This window comes from Leopardus geoffroyi, chromosome D2 (assembly GCF_018350155.1).
Source record: "Leopardus geoffroyi isolate Oge1 chromosome D2, O.geoffroyi_Oge1_pat1.0, whole genome shotgun sequence".
Classification (NCBI taxonomy): Eukaryota; Metazoa; Chordata; class Mammalia; order Carnivora; family Felidae; genus Leopardus; species Leopardus geoffroyi.
Genome location: NC_059334.1, coordinates 87689081 through 87709975, shown reverse-complemented (window position 1 = coordinate 87709975; position 20895 = coordinate 87689081). Strand labels below are relative to the sequence as shown.

General features: G+C 66.0%; 2 protein-coding genes across 5 annotated transcripts in view; one reads left to right on the top strand and one right to left on the bottom strand.

The window, feature by feature from the left end:
* Positions 1 to 5148: 5148 nt before the first annotated feature.
* NKX6-2 (NK6 homeobox 2) lies at positions 5149 to 6631 on the top strand. Its single transcript, XM_045439325.1, has 3 exons — positions 5149 to 5648; positions 5739 to 5911; positions 6208 to 6631. Exons 1-3 carry the CDS (start codon positions 5246 to 5248, stop codon positions 6460 to 6462), a joined length of 831 nt encoding a protein of 276 aa, XP_045295281.1. The 5' UTR covers positions 5149 to 5245; the 3' UTR covers positions 6463 to 6631.
* A 1358-nt stretch (positions 6632 to 7989) lies between these two features.
* INPP5A (inositol polyphosphate-5-phosphatase A) overlaps positions 7990 to 20895 on the bottom strand; it is a 178099-nt gene continuing 165193 nt past the window's right edge. For 2 of the 4 annotated variants that reach the window (XM_045439324.1, XM_045439320.1), the window contains 4 exons: positions 12873 to 12984; positions 10370 to 10438; positions 9548 to 9584; positions 7990 to 9409 (listed from right to left, as the gene is read on the bottom strand). In XM_045439324.1, the coding sequence (XP_045295280.1) occupies positions 9360 to 9409; positions 9548 to 9584; positions 10370 to 10438; positions 12873 to 12984 (268 nt within the window). In that variant the 3' untranslated portion in view covers positions 7990 to 9359. Of the gene's footprint in view, positions 9410 to 9497; positions 9585 to 10369; positions 10439 to 12437; positions 12575 to 12872; positions 12985 to 20895 lie in introns of those variants that run through there. The other 2 variants (XM_045439321.1, XM_045439323.1) reach the window with 2 other exon arrangements.

Here is a 20895-nt window from a genome sequence, read left to right as displayed (position 1 = left end):
ACGGCCGCCTCTCTTTGTCCTTTCCTGAAGGAGACAAGATTCTTAGGACCCCAGTAGAGGGCTTCTGAGACACCGTGTGACGATCGCCCTGAGACCGGCCTCTGTGGTCCTGTGGTGGTGGGTCGGCCCCTGCTGGGGGGCCCCCTTGTGGCTGTGATTCAGGTAGCTTTGCAGAGTCCCCCTCGCCCGGATCCCGTTTCTACGGGGCACTGGAGGGGGGGCGGCACGTCCCAGCGGGGCCCTCCTCAGTGGCGGTCCTGCTCACTGGGCCCGTAGAGGGCGCTGGGGCCTCGGCCGACCCAGCTCGGATATGGCTGCAGGGGACGGTGGCCACAGGTCTCCAGGAGAGCCAGGCGCATCTCAGAAGCAGGACCCCAAACAAAGCAGGGAGGCGGGCCTAAAGGCTCAGGTCTCTTGCAGGGGGGACCACCCCTCCTGGGCTCTGGGCTGAGCTGCCTCTCTGCAGGGGAGCTGTTTATTCAAGCTCTTCGCAGCCACCGGTGGGCTGGTGCCTGTGGGACGTCTCCATGGAGAGCGTGAGTCCCAAGGGAGGGACCCGGGAGGCAGAGGAGGCAGACCAGAGCCCAGAGCGCCTGCGCCGGGAGGGGCCATCCTGACTGGAGAGGTCAGGTAGCCACAAGTGAGTCTTGGCGCTCTGGCCAAGGAGGTGGGAGGTGCCAGTCTCTTGAGAGGCTTTCTCCAGAAGCTAATGATAGACACTGGCTGTGCATCAGCAGAGGTCGTGGGCACGCCTGCCTGTGGGCACCTGCAGCAGCCACGAGGGGCCTGTGGACATGTGTCTCCCAAGCAGAGATGACCCACAGTTGTGTGGCCGGGTCAGAAGAAGTCACAGCCTGCACAGAACCCATGTAGAGGGCACCCCCCCCCCACACACACACACGCTTGTTCTGGGAGACGGGTGTGTGTGCAAAGGTCCCCAGCAAGACAGCGACTCCAGCAGACCCAGGGCGGCGGGTGGAGCCGATCCGTGCAGGCTCCGGAGAAGGGAAGTGAAGGCTGCAGCCAGGCTGTTAGGGACACGAGGGTGACGCTCTACGGCCATTACATTTACCAAATAAACAACTTTTGAAGGAACAAAGGTGCTGGAGTTAGGGGAGAGGAGCTGGGGTGGCGGGAGGGGCAATGTGGGAGGGGCCTGGTGGGGGGGGGTCCCCACGCTGGGGGAGGAGCCTCGGCACAGGAAGCAGAGGATCTGCGGAGGATGGGAGCATTCATGCGGCTGGGGCCAGGTGCCTACTGAACCCTGGGGGAGCACAGAACCCCTCCCCCACCCCGCCAGGGGCTCTGGAACCCCCCTGCAGGTGGGGCCGGATGCTGGGCCATTCCATTCCATAGTATTTACTCAGCCCCGAGGCACCTGAGCGTGGAGTCTCCGCTGACCTGGGTGCTGACAAGGTGACAGGCTCAGAGATGACCACTCGGCAGGTGCTGCTACTCGAGGGGGCTTGGTACTACTCACTGGGGAGCGGCCCAGGCCTTAGCGTGCAGGCCGCAGAGCAGTGCAAGTGGGGGGAGGGGGGAAGGGGTGGGGAGGTGGAAGGGGTGGGACGGGGCAGGCCTCCTCTTCCAGCCCCTCCCACCTCAGGGCCTCCTCTGGCAAGGCTCCCGCACGCAGGGTGAGGCCACTAGAGGCTCGGGGAGCTCGGGGGCTCTGCGTGGGGCCCCAGGGGTGTTTGCTGAGGAGGGTGGGACTTGCTCCTGCCCCTCCTCCTGTGGCAAAGGTCGGCCTCCTCTGAGCGGCCCAACCGCGTGGGTCTGGGCTCCCGCACCTCTTCCCTGGCTCTGTGACCCGGACGCTGCAGAGGTTACATCCGGGCACCTCCGTGGTCTTCCTCAGGCTCGCGGACCCCTGGGTTAGCTCAGCAACCCCTGAGTCGGACCCCCGTGAGGCCTCATCGTGCGAGGGTTTGAGGATCATGGGCGCAAAGCAAGGGCCCTTTGCAGGGGTGGCCCCCAGAGTGGCCATGGTCCCGGCGGGCCGCAGCTCAGCGACCACGACGAGCGGAACACAGACGGAGGACCGCTTCGTTGATAACGTCTCCGAGGACTCGATGGCTCCTGAATCCAAGCTCCATTCCTGGGACCGCCTCCCCTCCCGCCTCCGCCCAAGGAGTCGGCTGCGAGGACCTGACCCCGGCCCGCCCGCCCTCCGCAGGGGCCCACCCTCCCGACCCGCCTCCCCCAGCGAGCCGGTCCGTCCGGCAGACACTCCCCAAGCCCCCTGTTAATCGTTCGTTACCCACCCGCACCTGCCAGTGCGCGAGGGGTCGTGGAGCGCGCTGCGTTCCCGGGCGCGCCCGGCACGTAGTAGGTGCGGAATAAATACGATCGAACGCATGAGGGTCTGTGCCAAGTAGCGCGCTCTGCGCTTCCCGACAACGTGTAAGTTCGCCCCGAAAAGCGCTCCTTTGTAGGACGTTTTCTTCAAGACCAGGAGATGGCATTCTCGAACCTCTCGGCTCAGGCGGCGGAGGTCCGCCCGAAGCTGGGAGCCCAGAGGCGCTGCTTCCCCGCAGGCCACCTTCGCCGGAGGAGGGGCTGCGCCAGGGGGCGCCGAACGGGGTGCGGGTGGGAGCCCCGGGGAGGGGGCGGCGGGGGCGCAGGCCAGAGACGGCGGGCGGGGAGGACGCCGAAGTCCACAGGCCTTCACCCGCGGGACCCGGGCACCGGGGGAGGGGGGCCCGAGGCGCGGCCTCCAGCAGGCTGGGGACCGTCCGGGGCGCGGCCTTGGGAACCCTGGAGCGCCGGGTAGACGCGCGGCCCTCGCCCCGCGCTCTGGTCTCGCACCGCGGCCACCGGCTCCCCGGGGAGACGCGCGCGCTGAGGCCAGAGGACACCCCAGCCGCAGCGCAGGGAGGGCCGGGCGACGTGGACAGACCCGGGGTCGCTGGGGCGCAGGACGGCGACTCGGGATCTGCTTCCTCCGCGGTGAAAGACGGCCGGGATGCTCTCGCCCAAAGCGCGGCGCCGGGAGCTTGGCGGGTCCTCCTGCCTCCGAGCCCAGGGCCGCCCGCACCGTTCGGAAGGACTGCGCGCCCCTGTGGTCCCGCCGGGCGCGCCCCAGAGGCCCTTCTGGCCGCCACCGCCCACCGTCGGGTCCCGAAGAGCAAAGGGCGTGTCCGGAGGAGGGACGTGACCCCGCCCCGCGCAAGGCCCCGCCCACCTGCCCCGCCCACCCGGTCTCCTCCTCCCCCTGCCCCCGCGGACCTCCCCCCACCCCCCCCCCCGAAGTCCCAGCCTGGGCGGCGGTGCCTCGGCCTCTGGGGCCCCATCCTGCGGGCAGAGTGCCCCCGCGGGCAGGCTCTCAGGGCGCACACGCGGCTGTTTGCCCCGGGGACGTGGGGTGTGTGGCAAGCGAGGCCGGGGCGGGTGTCCTGGGGGCCGGGCCCCTCTGGGGCAGGTCACCCGGATCGGGCGAGTGCAGCCCTGGCCCAGGAAGCGGGGACGCAGGAACCCCCAGTGCGCCCGGGGCTGCGCCGCACACGGAGCTGAGGGCCCCGCACGTGCCGCAGCCTCTCCTGGGCAGCACGGCGCGCGCGCACGGGACGCAGGGGCGACCCCCAGCCCTCAGGCCCGCGCAGCCCAGCCGGCCAGTGGCTTTCCAGCCGCGATCTGGCGTAGGGACTCGCAGCGCCAAGACCCCGCCGCTAACGGCACAAAACGAAAATGGACCCCCGAAGGTCGCCGTGCGAGGGGACGCTGGGTCCCCGCACAGAGCCGGGAGGGTCGCCTCCACTCGCACCATCCAAACCCTGGCGGCCCGGGGGAAACGGGAAAGTCGTTGCTAACGGAACCGCACCAGGCCCGAGACAGGCGGTCCGTTCGCCCACGCTGGGGTCACGGCTCCCAGTCGGCAGCGAGTAACAGTAGCGGCCGCCACTTACGAATCAGTGTGACGCCGCCCAAGAGACTAGAGGCGACAACGGCCAGCGTCTTACTCAGCTCCTGCTCCTCGCAGGCGCGGAGTCCGCCGCGATCTCACTGAATCCCCCCAGCAGGGCCATGGGCGGGGGGCTTTTCGTAGCAGGGGGGACGGCTTGGGCCCCGCGTGTCCCGTGAAGGCGGCGCTTCTGCCCGCTGCGCCTCGGGAGCGCACACAGGTCAAGGCCCTGACCGTGGCCCACGCGCCCTGGGTTCGGGGCTCTGAGCCGGCCACGTCGCTCTTCTCCACGAGACAGCAGCGGCACGTGGGCTCGGTCGTGGGGTCCGGGTGGGAGTTCGAGGCTGAGGTGGCCTTCCGGGAAACGCGGGGCCGGGAGGCCCGAACCGTCCGCGGGCTCCAACCCTGCAGAGGGCAGTGCCACGGGCTGGGAGGGGACAGGGAACTGCCCGCCTGGCAGCGCGCGAAGCCGGCCACCTCGCTTGGGGCCCCCGGCGGGTCTCGCCAACCGCGTCAGCAGAGCAGATTCGCGCTGGCCCCTCGGCGCGCGGGCTCCGAGGTCCAGCGTCCTCCACCCGTCTGCGTCACAGGGAACGTCCCTCCCCCCCCCGCCCCGATTGTTCGCGGTGCTCCCCAAAACCTGAGCCCGGGCCGGCGCTCTGGCCGTGTCCCCACGACGGTGCCAACCGGCTCCCCGCGCCCGCACACCTGGGGGCTCTTCGCCGAACGGGACGCACAGAACGTGCGGAGCGGATCCTCAAATCTGCATTCTTTCGAGCGATAAAATATGTTCTCGTATTTTTTCCCGATTCCCCATTAAAACCTTTGCCTAACTAAACTCCCATCCAACGGGATTTATTTCGTCCCGGGGGAGATAAATCAGGGGGCAAATTTACAGCCGGGGAGGCACCTGCCGCGCTAATGGGCCCTTCATGGAGTGCGCGGCCGGCGGGGGCGCGCAGACGGGCGGGGCGCTGGCCAATGGCCGGGCCGCGGGCGCCCGCAGCCAATCAGCGCGCGCGCCGCTCGGGGGCCCCCGCGGTTATCAGCGCGTCCGGCCCGCGCGGCGCCGCTCCGATCGGCCCCGGAGCCGCCGCCGCCGCCGCCGTCGTCGTCGTCGTCCCGCCGCTGCCCCGCCGACCCCGCGGCCGCCGCCCAGCCCCGCGCCGGAGCCGCCGCCCTCGCGCCTCCCCGGGCCGTCGGCGCCCGCGCCCCGAGCGCCCCGCTGCAGCCGGCGCCCCGGGCCGCGCGCGAACTTCCCGGGCCGGCGGGCGCGGGCGGCGGGCGGCGGCGGCGGCGGCGGCGGGGCCCGGATGGGCGCCCGGGCCGGCGGCGGCGGCGCCCATGGACGCTAACCGCCCGGGCGCGTTCGTGCTGAGCAGCGCGCCCCTGGCCGCGCTGCACAACATGGCCGAGATGAAGACGTCGCTGTTCCCGTACGCGCTGCAGGGCCCGGCCGGCTTCAAGGCGCCCGCGCTGGGCGGCCTGGGCGCGCAGCTGCCGCTCGGCACCCCTCACGGCATCAGCGACATCCTGGGGCGGCCGGTGGGCGCGGCGGGCGGCGGCCTCCTGGGCGGCCTGCCCCGTCTCAACGGGCTCGCGTCGTCGGCCGGCGTCTACTTCGGGCCCGCGGCCGTGGCGCGCGGCTACCCCAAGCCGCTGGCCGAGCTGCCGGGGCGCCCGCCCATCTTCTGGCCCGGCGTGGTGCAGGGCTCGCCCTGGAGGGACCCGCGCCTGGCCGGCCCGGGTAGGTGGCGCGCGCGCGCGCGCGGGGAGGCGGGGGTCGGGGCGCGGGGCGGCCGGCCGAGCTCACCGCCGCCGCCAACCCGCTTTGCAGCCCAGGCCGGCGGGGTCCTGGACAAGGACGGCAAGAAGAAGCACTCGCGGCCGACCTTCTCGGGCCAGCAGATCTTCGCGCTGGAGAAGACCTTCGAGCAGACCAAGTACTTGGCGGGCCCGGAGCGCGCGCGCCTCGCCTACTCCCTGGGCATGACCGAGAGCCAGGTCAAGGTGAGCGGCCGGGAGCGGGCCGGCCTCTCGCGGGCCCCGCTGCGCGGAACGTGGTGGTGGCGGGAGGGGATCCCGGCGCCCGCGTCCGGCGAACGGCGCGCGACCGGCCTCCAGCCCGCGCCCCCCGCCCCGTCCCCCCCAGCCTCCCGCAGCCCCCCTCCCCCCCCCGGGGCGCCGCTGCCCCGCGGCCGGACCGAGGAGCTGCCGCCGAGGGCCCTGCGCGTCCACGCGGGCGGCGGGGGTCTCGCCCGGGGAGCCGCCTGACCGCCCCCCCCCCCCCCCGCTCCCCGCCGCAGGTGTGGTTCCAGAACCGCCGGACCAAGTGGCGCAAGCGGCACGCGGCGGAGATGGCGTCGGCCAAGAAGAAGCAGGACTCGGACGCCGAGAAGCTGAAGGTGGGCGGCTCAGACGCGGAGGACGACGACGAGTACAACCGGCCCCTGGACCCCAACTCGGACGACGAGAAGATCACGCGGCTGCTCAAGAAGCACAAACCCGCGAACTTGGCGCTGGTCAGCCCGTGCGGCGGCGGCGCGGGGGACGCCTTGTGAGCAAGCAGGGTCGGGGCGGGCCGGCGCCCCTCGCCGCCGCCCGCCCGCGTGTATATATATTTTTACAGAATAAGTTATAAGGCGGCCGCGCGTCCCGGGCGGAATCACTTTGTATAATCAATAAATTATTTAACACGTTCCCGGCGGAGCCGCGGCTCCCGAGGCTGCACCGCGTGTGTCTTCCTTCTCGAGAACTCCGTTCTCCGCACGCCCCCCGCCCCCACTTCCCCGCCCCGCGGGTCCCCCGGCCCAGGCTTCGTCCCCGCGGGGGCCGGGCTGGCGGGGGCGGGGGGGGGGGCGCGGTGCGGCTCCGGCCTCCCCGCCCCGCCGTGTCCCCGCGCCCGGGCGGCGGCAGCTCGCAGCAGCGAGGGGACCGCGAGGGCCCGGCCCCGCGACCCCTCGGCCGCCCCGGGAGAGCCGGAGGAAGGAGCCGCGACGCCAGCGAGCGCCCAGCGGAGCCGGACGGAGACGCGGGGCGCGGGCGGCAGGTGTGCGCGCGGCGGCAGGTGCGGCGCCTCTCCGACCCGCGCCGCCACCTGCGCTCGCGAGCGGGCGCGGTCCCCGGGGCTGCGGGGCCGGCTCAGTGGCGGAGGTCTGCGGCAGGTGAGCCCCCCCTCCCCACCCCGCGCGCGCGTCCTCCTCCTGGGAAAGCCGGGGGGCGGGCGAGGGGCGAGGCCTACGCCGCCGCCGGGCCCCGCGGCTCGGGCCGACCGGCCTGGTCTGGTCGGGCACATCCGGGAACGCCTCCGCGGCTAAGCTTTCCGCCCCCGGAGCCCGCACTCGGCGCGCAGCCCACGAACACGTCGGGTTTTAAACTCTGCACCGGGGCCCCTGCAGCCCCCGGCCCGTAGTCTTCAACCGGCAGAAGCTGCTGTTTGATCCAGACTCGGGCGCCGGAGAGCACTCCAAAGCGACCCCGCACAGGGACAGCGAGGCCCGCGGACCAGGCGGCTTTGGGCCCCGAGGGCAGCGGCCCTGGTAGCGGGGGGCCGGCCCGGCCGGCCGCTCGGGGCCGGAGCCGGGGCTCCACGTGGTTGCGTCCTACTGCTCATTAACTGTTGACTTTTAAGTTAAAAATTAAATACGAGTGATGACAGTCCGACAACTGTTCTCCCGGAAGGCGTTTTTTAAAACGTGAGACAGAAACGTGAAAGGCTGAAGTTGGTCTCTGCCACAGGGGCCGCACCATTTTACAAAAGACATTTCCTTTGAGCCGCTGGCTGGTTTTCTCTTTAATGGCTCGGTCTCGAAATCTGCCTCATTTCTGCGAGTGAACTGTTCTCTGAGCTCAAGTTAAGAGCGGAGGAATTTCCAGTTTTCAACTTTCGCGGAACGCAGTGCGTTTTTATAATCTCCTTTTCAAAGGCCGAGGGGTAATTGCCATTAGCTACCACTGTCCACGGAAGGGTATTCCAGGATCTCTGCGGGGCCGGATCGGAAGGAACAGCCCACAAAGGCTCGCCCTCCGCTACTTAGCATTTCAAAGGAGGCGGGAGAGGGAAGGAAGAAACAAAGCGGACGCGGCACTGTTTTCACCAGGATCAATTTTATTGCTTAGGAACCGGGAGCGGTCGTTTCTAAAGGCCTCCACAGTGACCAACAACTGAAACCCCGTGAGACAGAACGGCGTGGGGCGGGACTGCCGTGTGGCGCGTGGACAGAGCAGAGGGGCCACAGCACTGACACAGACCCCCAACGCGCGCGGTCAAGGACACCCGATCACTTGCAAGGGTAGTGATTCACCTAAAGACGAGCATCTGAGGCCTTCACACAGTCCAGGCATTCCGTAGTGTTCTAGAGCAAATCAATAAAACCCACGTTTGTGTTTCATCCACAGGCACTGCAGTGACCTTTAATGCCGTACTTTGTGCTAGGAGAGAACGTTTGCAGCAGGGCCATCACGTGGGTTGGTTGTAGCTGAGCAGCCGAGGGAACTTACGGTTAATGTTTTTTTATATACAGCCCATGTTAGAAGCAACTTCTACCTGAAGCAGACTAGATATTGTGGTTTTCATTCCTCCCATGATATTATCATTTTACGTAGGATACTTGGCACCATAGAACAGTAACAAAAGACAGACAAACAGGTTACAAAATTCTTAAAAGGTACACCCGAGCTAGCTACAAACTTCACATTCAGTTCTTAATGTTACACAGAAGAAAAGGCATAGGAGTAAGAATCTGCAAGTGTAGACGTGCTGTGGCCGACGTTCGCGCCCCGCCGGCCGTACTCTCGGATGCGTCCGCGTGATCTACGCAAAACTGAGCTGCTAGACTCCACTCCTACCTGCTGATAGGACACTCTCGAGCATTCGTACTGGAAAGTGTATTTAGCATAAGTTTTGGTAAGGTTTATAAATTATTTTTAAAAAGTATATATTTATATATATTTATATATATAAAAATGGAAAGCAGCTGCAGTGTAATTCAAAAACCACGTAACACGGCAGTTAGAGTAAATAACACGGAAGGGGGGGGGGGGGCCGGAGCACAGCGGCCACGCTGCCTGAGGCGGCAAAGAGCCCGCGCCCGCCGCCCACCCCGGGCTCGCCTCCAGCTGGCAGGGGGGTGACGCCCGTGGGCTTTCTACGCCGGAGACGCTCTTCCCACGCTGACAATTGTTAAAAATTGAAACCCTGGAGCCTGAAATACAGACTCCCTCTGCTGTCTGTAGAGTTTTGGCAACAGGACGGTGACTTATTACAAAAACCCACTATTTCTACTCAATGTCACACGAACAGACAAGACAGTGAGGTATGTGAGGCTTTTCCGGAACGGTCCGGAGGCTGAAGCGAAGTGTGGGGCCGGCCGTCTAGCGGGTGGCGCTCGGGCGGGTTTGTCGATGCAGCTGTTAGGAGTACGGATTTCATGGACGCGACTTCCACTTGCTCCTTGCGCTACGGGGAGGTCTCGCGAAGGGCCCTCTGCTGTCGCTGCCATCGCTTCCCTGCCGCGGAATGTGTCATTTGTTAAAGGAACAAACACACCGGGAAAAGCTGAGAAAAGGTGAACTCGAGGGAAGGAGTCATATTTACCACACGTCACTGCACGACACAACACTTGTGCACATGGGCGTGAGGTTTACCTGCCCCGGGCGCGATGCGGAAGGCCAGGAACACGGGCTGCAGCGGAGAAGAGAGGGCGTCAGGACCCCGGCCGCGAGCTCACCCCGACCCCCGACCGCCCCAGCCGCGCCCCCGGGCTTGTGCGCTGGCACCAACGTGAGCCCAGTTGACCCAGAACCGGAGCCGGGCCGGGTGACTGGACGCCGGGGGCCACGCGCCTTCGTGTTTTGTCAAGCGGGGATCGCTTCCGGGTGGGGAGAAGCTCACCCACAGACCGCTGGATAAACCCCAACTAGCACGGGGAAGGACCGGTGCCGGGGGTCACGGCCCGGAGGCCTTGCGGACAGGACCGAGCGCCAGTGTCTGATTTGGCTGAAGGTGGGACAGGGCCGGCACCGCCCTCGGTGAGCCTGCGGGGCCCTGGCGTGAGGGCCGTCCGCTTGTACCAAGGTGGCCCCTGCACGCAATTCCTCGTGCCCACAGAGCACTCACACTCCCCACCTGCACTGTGGCCGCGGCTCGGCACGAGAAGGCCACTACAGTAGTCCCAAGTGCACGCTAGAAAAACGACCCTCAGAAATCATCGGCTGTAGACGGTATTTTTGTATAAATAGCACAATTCTGTATTTTGTTCTGCCTTCTTAATCCACCCACCTGCCTGCCTGCCTGCCTGCCTACCTTCTGGTATTTATTACAAGCAAATAAACAGACCAAACGTGGCCTGTGCCGTGGAGGCCGACCGAGGAGAAGCAGGGGCCTGGCCCCGCCCGCCGCCCGCAGCCCGCCACCCGCCACCGTCCGCCCCTCGGGCCGCGCCCCGCCCCGCAGCAAAGGCACATCACCTTGTGGTCTCCCATGCAGACGTTGGGCCCGATGTGGTCGTAGGTGACAACCTTCTCCTCGCTCTCCGACTGGGGAAGCAAACAGAGAGAACCGTGTGGGAGGCAGGAACGGTGGGGCCTCCTTGGGGAGCGCCAGCTACCGCCCCCGCCCAGCTCCCTGCATGCAGGTCTCTGGCCGGCCCCTCAGAGGGAGAAGCCGGCCAGCACGCAGAACGTTCTGGAAGCCCTGGGAGCCCCCGACCCTCCCTGCTCCTGGACGGGAGTCGGGCCGGGGGCCGCGGCACGTGCCCCTGCCAGAGCCCTCGCTCAACGGCAGTTAGTGCCGCCGTGAGCTTTTTTCCCGGGCTGCCCCCCGGCACTGGAGCAGCTTATCGGGCTCCGGATGCCCCGTGTACATCTGTTCTGACAGCCTGTTGTATTAACCCGGAACTCGGTTCACAGGACGCAGCCGCCACTGACCCCCCGCTGCTGCACGGGGCACTCTGCACACGTTAATTAAGCGCTGCGCACACACCGGCTCCCCTCCCTCCTCGCTGGCTCTGCCAGCCCGCGGCCGCCGGTATTTTGGGTGCGACCCTGAGGGTTCGCTGCCGGCCATCAGTCAGCTCCGACTGGGCCGGAATTTTACACCCGCAGCCGGAGCGTGTGAGACTATAAAGTTAAAACTGAATTATCTTTAATGCAGTAGGAGGCTTCAGGTCAGATGTACTTTCCAGCGTGGTCGCCTGCCAGAAAGTATGAACACCTAACCGGCACCGCGCGCGCGAGCACGCCCCATCCTTCACGGGGGCGGCGCGGCCTCGCGGAAGGAGGGGACATTCATCAAACGCGGCCCGGTAATTTACAACGGCAGCATAAAATTGTGGACTTCCAACCGCATAATCTCGAGACAGATAAACAAATTACAGCAACGCGATCATCCCCGCGGATCCCAGCCCGCGCCGCCAGCCCGCCACCTTTCGTGTTTTAGGGCCGGGGAAGCAGAACGGGACATGATGACGAGGTGGCGGAGCGTGGCATGATGGATGAGGCCGAGGGGCTGCTCGTGGTGCGCGTCTGCTCCCGCTGTAAGGCCCGCTGCCGCCGGGCAGCCCCCCGGGAGGGCCGGGGGGGACGTCTGTGGGGGGGGGGGGGACCCTCCCCTCCAGCTCCGGCCCCCCCCCCTCCAGGGCTGAGGCACCAAAGCCCGGAGAAGACGTGAGGGAACACAGAAGAGCGGGAAGCCCCTTCCACGGAGCCACGTCAAGCCCGGGCGGCGCACCAGAGATGGCGCTCGGCAGCTGGCTCCCGAGAGTTCACTGCAAATGCGGTTTCCTTGGTCGTGGTTGTTTTCCCTGGTAGACGGCTTGTCCCTTGTCTGTCCCCGAGGCCCCGGGGGCCCCATGCTGGCTGCGGCCCCGTGCCCAGCTCACCCCACGCGCTCAGGGCCGGCAGGTATGCGATGCCGTGGGCCCCCGCGCGACCGCACACGGCCGTCTCCCGAGCGCCAGAGGGCAGGCACCGCTGCGTCCACGGCGGGCGCCGGGCAGGCCCCGGGTCTGTGCGCTTGTGGCCCACGTCCCCTGCAGCATCAGCCAGGAAGGCCAGTGGGGGAGGGGCCCCGGGGGCCAGGGGGCCATAAGCGGGTGCGGGCCTTGCACACCGCCCGGGGTAGGACTGCCGAGGCCCCGCCACGGCAGGCTTGCCGTGGACCCATGGAAGCCCCTGCCTCCAGCCCAGTCCCCCAGCCGGCTTCCTCTCCACGGGCCCAGGCCGCTCTGGGCTCGGGGAAGAACGTGGAGAGCTGGGCCCTCAAGGAAAAGGGCAGCGGGGGCCCGCGGGTTAGGGGGCACTGGGGAGGTGTGTGGTGGGGCGGCTCTGCCCTCCTGGCCGTGACCCCTGTTGGCCCAGCGCGCTCCGCGTCCCCGGGGGAGGACCCAGGGCCCAGCCGAGCGGTCCCGGGGACGGCCCCCACCTGAGATGTGCCCCCGTCTGCTCTGAACACTGAGCACTGGACCCCGGCGCGCCCACCTCACCCCAGGGTGAGGCTTCTTCACTACCGGGTGGACAGAACCAGTGCAGGCCTGGATCCTTCCGAAAACACTCTTTTTGCATTGGAATGTGGACACGGAAGATTCTGGAAAGTCAGAAGGCCACAGGAAGCCCAAACGTCCCAACACCCAGTGCGGTGTGCCACCTCCTGAATGTCGCCCGTCCGTCTTCACCCTATCGAGCCCAGATGTGAATCAGGCTCGCGATTCACAACTCAGGAAAATAGCGGCGGACGTCTCCACCACGCTTTCCAGCCTACGCGCTCTCTCGTGGACCAGAGCACATTTAGTTCCCCGGGATACAATCGACCACGATGATTTTTTAAAGCGCTGACGACCACGTGTGCCCGTCTCGGGTTCAGAAAGGTACGAGATGTCGCAGAGGCCCCTGAGGCCTGAGCGCCGGGTCTGACGCCAGGACTCGTCCCGGGTCTCCCCTGCGTGGCTGGTCCCGGGGCGGCTCTGGCACTCACCTTCAGAATCAGCTCCCTGGCGGACGGAGACATGAGGACGCGGTCACACCACGCGGGGCACCGCGTGTTCATGTACTGCCTGCCCTGGCCGGAGTCCTCGCTGTACGGGTAGCTGGGGGGACACAAAGGCACCCAGTCAGCCGCCGGCTCCGGCCCCTCCTCCCACCGTTCTCCGCGTCCCCCGGGGAGGGCCCTGTGGGCTGCCCGTGCACGTGGGATGGCCAGCGCTATGCAGGGAAGGAATGCACGGTCAGAAGTTTCCAGAACACAAGGCCAAACTTGCAATTTCAGTCCTCACTGGAATCTTGGCTGTAATGGGATCTTGGGACAAGCCTTTCCTTTACAGAAATGGAATCCCCTGTTCACCTGTGGTTTTGGCTCCGTACGTGGCCTAGGGTACACGGAAGACCTACACAGGGAAAACCACGCCCCCGCCCCACGTCCCACCGGGAGACGTGCCCCCTTCCCCACCTGCGCCCCAGAGGCCAGCAGCCGTCTCCTCACCGCAGTGGGATCCCCGCCAGACGCCCGTCATGCCCCCGGAAGCCGGGGCCCGACGCGGCACACACGCTGCCCCCACACCTGCTCCAGCACGGCACCGCGTCTCCAAGGGTGCCCGGTGCCCGGGCCACAGGGTCACCGCTGTGGTCACGCATGAGTCTATGCCCGGTTCTCCCCTTCCCACCCACTGACCTGGCTCAGCCCCCAGGGACGGAGCCGCCACCGCTGACCCACCCGCAGGCAGGCGACACGCCCTCGGGCGGCAAACAGCGGGGTGCCACCAGCTGACACGCGTGGTCATCCTGGGGACGCCCGGCTGCGGCCCCTCATGTCCTTCTGCTGCCTCCTGCATCCAGAACCCTCCGGGGCAGTCCTGCCCGTGAGCCCCGTGCAGCCGCCTCGGTGCCCCTACAGTGGCCAGCCCACCCCCAGCGGGCGTCCTGTCCGGGAAGGACTGAATCATCGGTGGACAGACTGGCTGTGCTGTGTGGGTCTCCTCGGCGTGGGCTGTCCGCACGCCTTCAGGAGGGTCTCAGACCCTCCCTCGTGGAACAGTTGTTCAGGTGAATCCCAAACCACCCGCAGCTTCTTCTCCTGTTGCTTTGAGCTCCGAGAGCGGGACGCGGGTGGCCTTCTGGGCTGCTCCCGAGGTGGCCCCTGGTCTTTGGAGGACCCTGGCCCCTCTCCCTCTGCTCCGTGGCCTCCAGACCCGAGTCAGGCCTGTACCTTGATCATCAGGCTTCTGGATGTGTGCCTGCCCTGAGCCAGTGGCTCCCGGCCTCACGGGGCCCCCCACCCCTCAGGGAATTACCACTTCCCTCAATTAAGGACTCAAAGCGGCAAATGCAGTTAAAACCTACACGAAGGAGAGAGGACCAGCCACTCCTGTGTCCTACTGGTCACAACGTCCTCGTGAAGAACCCAGACGCCAGCTGCCCCCCAGCCTCCTCGGCAGGACAAGCGTGGACGAGTGTGCTCCTGGCTGGGCCGGGGCCACGGACGAGCGACATCGCCTGGCACACGCCAGCCCGCCTGGGTGCCGGGGGGGGGGGGGGGCTCGCCGAGGCCGGGTGGCGGGCTCTGTCCGGGAACACGCCCAAATGAAGAGCCAGTGGCTGGGGCGGTGGTGCCCGTGGGCAGGGGCCGGGCAGTCCGAGCCACCAGCCGCCCCCGGCAGCCCTCCTGGGCAGGCTCTGCCACCAGCATTCCGCCCGACAGCTGGGTGTTGGCACGGTTCCTGCCCACTTCTTTTTCTTTGACTGTAGCTTTGTTTCTTTCCTTCTCTTTTCCAGGAGTTTCAGTAACAGCTGGTATTTTTGAAACCAAATGTTTGGGGGACGCCCTTATCCGCTTGGGGCTGGTGCGCTGCACTGGCCGTGATGGGCGCGCGTCTGCACCTTTTCTTCTGGTAACGCGCTGGGGGGTCTGCGATCGCTCACACGGCGGGGCCGACTTGGCAGGCAGGGGTCCCAGGAGGGGCTTCTATCCCTGCAGCCTCCCTGAGGGCGCACCCCCGCCCCCATGGTGTGTGGAACGTACTGGAACGTGCCAGTCTGGCTGTGGTGTACCTCCCGTTTCCTCCTGAGCCTGGCGTCCCCACCCGCGGCCGGCCCCGCGGATTCGGCCGGCGGACACAGCCGGGCTTTGTGCCCTCCCGGCCGTGTTGTCCGGCTCGGGGCCCGCGGCGACTCCACCCGCCCGCCCAGCCGCGCCAAAGGGGCCGCTTCCCACATCCTGAGGGAAGGAGCTCGAGGGGCAGGGAGGGAGGGAGGCCGAGTCCTCGAGGACAGGTGGACGATTGTTAGCTCTACCACACGCCGCCAACAGATACGCGGCTGTGCCTCTCCGTGGGGGCGAGGGCAGGGCGTCGGTCCTGGTCCCCACCCTGCCACGGTTTGCTTTCAGATAAGTGTGTACACACGGCCGGCACCGAATTAGTCACTGTCGGCTCTGGAGGTGCTCAGGCCGCGGACAGGCGGCATCGGGCCAGGAGCCCTGTGCTCCGTGCACCGTCTGGGCAGCGCGTCAGGCAGCGGAGGAAGGACCCGACCCCGCCCGGGCCCCGCCCCGCCCCCCCCCCCCCCCCGGCCCATCTGGACCAGCACCGGCACTATTCTGGCTTGCTGCCCCTGGTCCCAGGAGTGGCTGGGACCCCTCTCAGGGGTCAGGGGCCACAGGGTACGGCCCCTGCGCTGTGGGGAGGAGGGCAGTGCCCCCAAGAGCAGGACACCTCTTGGGACCAGCCTCTTTCTCCTTTGGACTCCCCTATAGTCACATTGGACTCTGGTGGCCGGGTCCTGCCCGAGCACGGTGGGGTCGGGCCCGGGGCTCCCCTCTGGGTGCATGCGTTTTAGGGCCGAGGCGCGAGCTTCGCCGCCGCTCTGGGCCTTTCTGGCTCTTCTCTGGGGCTCATCCCAGCACCGCCGTGTGAGTCGTGACCACTCGTCAGGTCCCACCGTGCACAGGCGCCCCGCTGACAGATTTGTGTCCTGGCACAAACCTGGGCCTGCGGTGCAAACACTGGGCTTGGGCCCTGGGGTGTGTCCACGTGTGTGGGTGCTGTGCGCAGCCCTAGACGAGACCCGAAGACCGTCAGGGGTCTGCGAAGGGGTTTCCTGTAGCGTCGGTGGCATCGGGCGTAGCTGAGCATCCAGGGTCATGTCTGAGCATGTGAAATTCATCCAGCTTCCGTCCGGACTTTGTCTCAGCATTTAAGCCGGGCCACCACAGCCACCGGCTGCCCTCACGGCTGTCCCCACCCCGGACCTTTGCCCCTGGCCAGCGGGCTTGCTCTAGTCCAGCAACTCGGCATGTTGTCCCCTGGAAACTCGGGGCAGATCCGTGTCGACCCCGACCCCCAGCTCGGTGGCAGCATGTTCCCGGACAGAGCCCGCCACCCGGCCTCGGCGAGCCCCCCCCGGCACCCAGGCGGGCTGGCGTGTGCCAGGCGATGTCGCTCGTCCGTGGCCCCGGCCCAGCCAGAAGCACACTCGTCCACGCTTGTCCTGGCAAGGAGGCTGGGGGGCAGCTGGCGTCTGGGTTCTTCACGAGGACGTTGTGACCAGTAGGACACAGGAGTGGCTGGTCCTCTCTCCTTCGTGTAGGTTTTAACTGCATTTGCCGCTTTGAGTCCTTAATCGAGGGAAGCGGTAATTCCCTGAGGGGCTGGGGCCCGAGGCCCCTCTGTGGTCCAAGGGTGGGGGGGCCCCGTGAGGCCGGGAGCCACTGGCTCAGGGCAGGCACACGTCCAGAAGCCTGATGGTCAAGGTACAGGCCTGACTCGGGTCTGGAGGCCACGGGGCCTGCCGGTGCCCACCCCGCGCATCTCCGTGGACCACATCCAAACTGGGCCCAGAGACCCGCTGGACAGACAGACGTCCTGGCTCCTTCCCAGCCGCCAGGACTGGCAGATGCCACCTCCTTGTCCCAACTGCACAACGTCACACAGATCATTATGGATGAGAATCTACAGGTGGTTAAGCTTTAAATCTGGCCCAGGAAGAAGTCTGGAAAGAGCATCTTTATCCTTAATTTAAAATTAAGTGCATCCGTTAAGATAGACAACCCCTCCGCTGGCCTGAAGCGGTGAGTTTAGCTCGGTTACATACGTTTCTTTTTTCTTTTTTTTTTTTAAAGCTACAATTTGATCTTATTCTGTAATTAACTCCTTCAGGAAAAACCTCTCCTTCCGGCCGGCCGTGGGGAGTTGGCCTCCGGGAAGGTATGGTCGTGTTTCTTCCCACTGCTTCCTCCGAAAAAGTAAATCACTTTGCAAACGTCTCAGGGGCAGACCCAGGCCACGTTTTCCTGTTCTCTCAATCAGCTTTATATTAAAGTGTCACCCGCACTGGGAAGGGCCCACACGTCCCCACGTGTCCCCTCATTTGGGGGGAGCCCTGCCGGCCCTCCGGCCACTGCCTGCAAAGTCACGGGTCGTGACCCCAGCAACGCCAACTAGTCACGTCTCCGGGTCCTGTACCACGCCTGGCGTCCGGCCTCACGCGCGCCACGACTGGAGATTTGTGTGCAGAGAGCGGTCCGGAGCCAGTCGCTGTCGTGCGGAGCTTTGCTTCAGTAGCAAGGATCCGTCCCGCCACCGGTGGGCACTTGGGCTACTCCTGGTTTCTGGCTTGTCCTTAGGGGGTGGCGTGTGGGCCCCGGGGGTCCCCGAGACCCTCCGGGGAGCGTCTGTAAGGTAAAACTGCCTTCACGATCGCCCTAAGATGCCATCCGGCCTTCTCATGGTGCTGACGTTTCGCTGACGTGAGGGAGGCGCTTCTCAGTGTGGCTTCTGTGCAGCGGCCCCACGCCGAGAACCACGCGTGGTTACTCTGCCGGCTCTCCAGACCGCGAGGCGGGATGTTTCGAGATGCGGCGGGACGAGATGGGACAGACAGCTTCCTGCCACGTGGCTGTTTCAGATCACTGTCATGGAACGGCTTTTTTCTTTTTTTTTTTTTTTTTTTTGCGAGAAAGGCGGAAAGACTGTTGTCACTCAGACGGGAGTTTTCTCAAGAGGCCACGAAACGAGCCAGTTTTCCTCTCCAGGAAAACTTCCAAGAGAATTTTTGCCAGTGAGAAAATTCAAGCTTTCAAGCAGAACCCAGGAGTTTGGAGAACTGGTATCAGCCCCACGTGCCTGGCAGTGTGCCACGGTACACGGTGCTCTGCTCCGTGGCCCTGAAGCCACGCGGCAAGGGACACGCCGTCTCACACCTGCCAACATCTGGGACGTCTGCACAATGTGGCACCCCAGGGGCTCCGAAGGACCGACCTGTGACGTCCCCAGTCGTGCACGTGGGCGGCCCCTCCCACGGCAAAGAGCCGGCGGCCCACGGATGTGGTTTCAGCTCCGCTCTCCTGTCGGAGGAGTGTTTATAGACCCGCGGACGCACCGTCCGGCAGGATGGGACTTCGTCGGGCCGGGCGCTGCCCCGGGTCTGGTGGGGGTGGCGGGTGCCATCACACAGCCCGGGGTGGGGCTGGAGGGCCCCCCGCGGTCCCTCTGCCTGCTCCCCCCCGCCAACCCCGGGGCGAGCGGCACACTGCCTCTCGACCACCGCCCACGGCCGGTCACTGCTGTGGTGGCCCCGGGGAAGGTGCTATGCGAGCTGTGCCTTCGTGGAGAAGGACTGGAGAGTCTGTAAACGTCCAAATATCAGCACCTTTTCCAGCAAAGCGACGGCATTAAGTTCCAATCCGTTAGGACTGAAGTTGTGTCAGTCCGTGGAGAACGCTAACAAGCATCTTCATGAAGAACCCCTCTCTCTCGTCGCGAGGCCCAGCTGCCGATGAGACGCCTGTGGGGCTCGCGGGTGCACGGCCACGCTGGTGCTCCACGCTGACACCCGCCCGCCACCCGGGGCCCTGGGGAGCCACCCCCGGAGCACGTCCTGCTCGGCACGGCGCTGCGGGAGGGCCAGAAACCGCAGAAACCGTGCCGGGCACTCACCACTTGGATAAAGGGCAGAGAGTACAGATACGTTCTGGAAACCAGCCAGAGGCCACGGGAACGGATGTTCAGGGTTTGCGCTCACGCACTGGCACGGGCACATGCCCTCAGATGCCGCCACGGTTCCCTGGTTCTGACGGACCGAAGCACACACGGGCCTCCCTGAGACCAACGACCTGACAGCCCCGGCTGCCCGGGCCCAGTCTTCACAGCCTTCCAGAAAGTACCGAGAGCAACAGCGAGTCCTGGCGAATACCCGAGAGCCGGGTGGGGGGATGAGAACACACAGCCTCGGAGACACAGGCATTGCTTTGTCCGGACCTCCCGGCTGACCCAGAGCAGCCTGGGAAGTGAAAAGCGATGTTCACAAACTATACGTGTGTTGGGTAAAACCCTCCGGGCTGTGGAAAGGAACTGGTGTGGCACTTTGCGGTCAGTGAGGGGTCTCGTGTACAAGCCTGCCCTGCCCAGGCCGCGAGGACAAAGGCAGAAGGTGGGGACCCTTTCCCTTCTGGGAACATCTTCACGGGACCCGGCCAACATCTGCAAACAGAAACCTCTGTCGGAGGGAACGAGCGTGGGGAACCCGAGCTGGGCATCCTTCAGTCCAGAGCCCGTGTGCCGCGCTTCCCGAGGGGACCGGCCTCCACCGGAGCCCCCTCCCAGCAGGACAGCCGCCCTGTGGGTGGGGAGTGGCAGCTGGGGGGGGGGGGTGCCTTGAGCTCACCCCCCACCCCCAGGCACCCCGGCACTGGAGAACGACAGCCCCCACTGAGACGGGGGCCCCGTGGTCCAGCCTCAGACCCCGTGCTGGGGACGGAGTTCCTGCCTCCTTCCCCACAGGGTGATGTCGTGTCCCTGGTCGGGCGGTGCCGGGAGTGTGGGACAAGAAGGAGCTGGACGAGAGAGCGGGACGCTTCAGGCCTCCAATCTTCTGGAAGGCTCCGGCCCCGGAACAGGTGCTTCTGCGTTCAGGACTCAGCCAGCAGCGCTGCCTCTCCCCAGGCGGGGACAGGACAGCCGTGTCACCGAGCTCCTTCCTGCAGGCAGCACTCTGGGGCCTTCTCACCCTCTGCTCCAAGAGGGGACAAAGGACCGTGTGCAAGGAAACCACTCCGGGTCAGAAGCCCCCAACCGCTTCCAGCCGCGAGACTGCTCCATGCTGGTGGCTGTCCAGACACGCGCACCCGCACCCAGGAGACAGCCCCCCACGCTCACACCCCCACGCTCCCCGCCCGGGCAATGCATACTCTGTGCATATGCATCTTGCACGTGAACACACGCCCATGTACACTCATGCGCACACGATGTACAAGAACACACACCTGCCTCATGCACACCCGCCCCCTCGGACGTGCACACGCCACATACAGGCCCCTGGGTACACGCACCCGTGCACATGTGCACACCCAGCTCACACCCAACACCCACCTATACAAGACACACGCACACACCCAGACACACATCCCTAAACCCATACGTGCGCACATACGAGCACGCGTGTGTACAAACCCCAGATCCACACTCCGTGTACATACACTACCCCCCATGCACACACGTGCACACACACCCACGCGTTGTGGATGCTACGCGCATGCACAGTAACCTACATTCTGCACACACACTCCCATACCTACACACGTGCACACACGTGCGCTCTTACCTAAGTAACGCCCACCTGCACGCACACAACCTTCTGTTCACACCCCCACGTGTGCAGCCCACGCGGGCAATCGCCCATACACGGCTGCGCGTGAGCTCACACCCCACGCACGCACACACGCACGCACACGCAGCATGCCTGAGACCACTCATCGTACAGGAGAGTCAGAATTCACCTGGCAGACATCAAGCCTTACAGCCACCGTCCCCCACACTGCCCGTTCTCTCCCCAGACTTTACGGGGGCTCATGCCCTCCCCACATGGTACAGCAGCTCCAAACCCCACATGGGAACCCTGGTCACACACAGGGTTTCAAAAATACAGAGGAGCTAAAGGAGGAGGGGCCGTGTGTCTTGGGCAGTGGGGGAGGGGGGCAACGTGGCACGTGACCCAGGCAGGGGGGAGGG

Bases quoted from the DNA above. Each gene is read 5' to 3' on its own strand.
- NKX6-2 (XM_045439325.1), top strand. From the start codon at position 5,246: ATGGACGCTAACCGCCCGGGCGCGTTCGTGCTGAGCAGCGCGCCCCTG. The intron at 5,649-5,738 runs GTAGGTGGCGCG...CCCGCTTTGCAG, and splicing joins CCCGCGCCTGGCCGGCCCGG to CCCAGGCCGGCGGGGTCCTG. The intron at 5,912-6,207 runs GTGAGCGGCCGG...TCCCCGCCGCAG, and splicing joins TGACCGAGAGCCAGGTCAAG to GTGTGGTTCCAGAACCGCCG.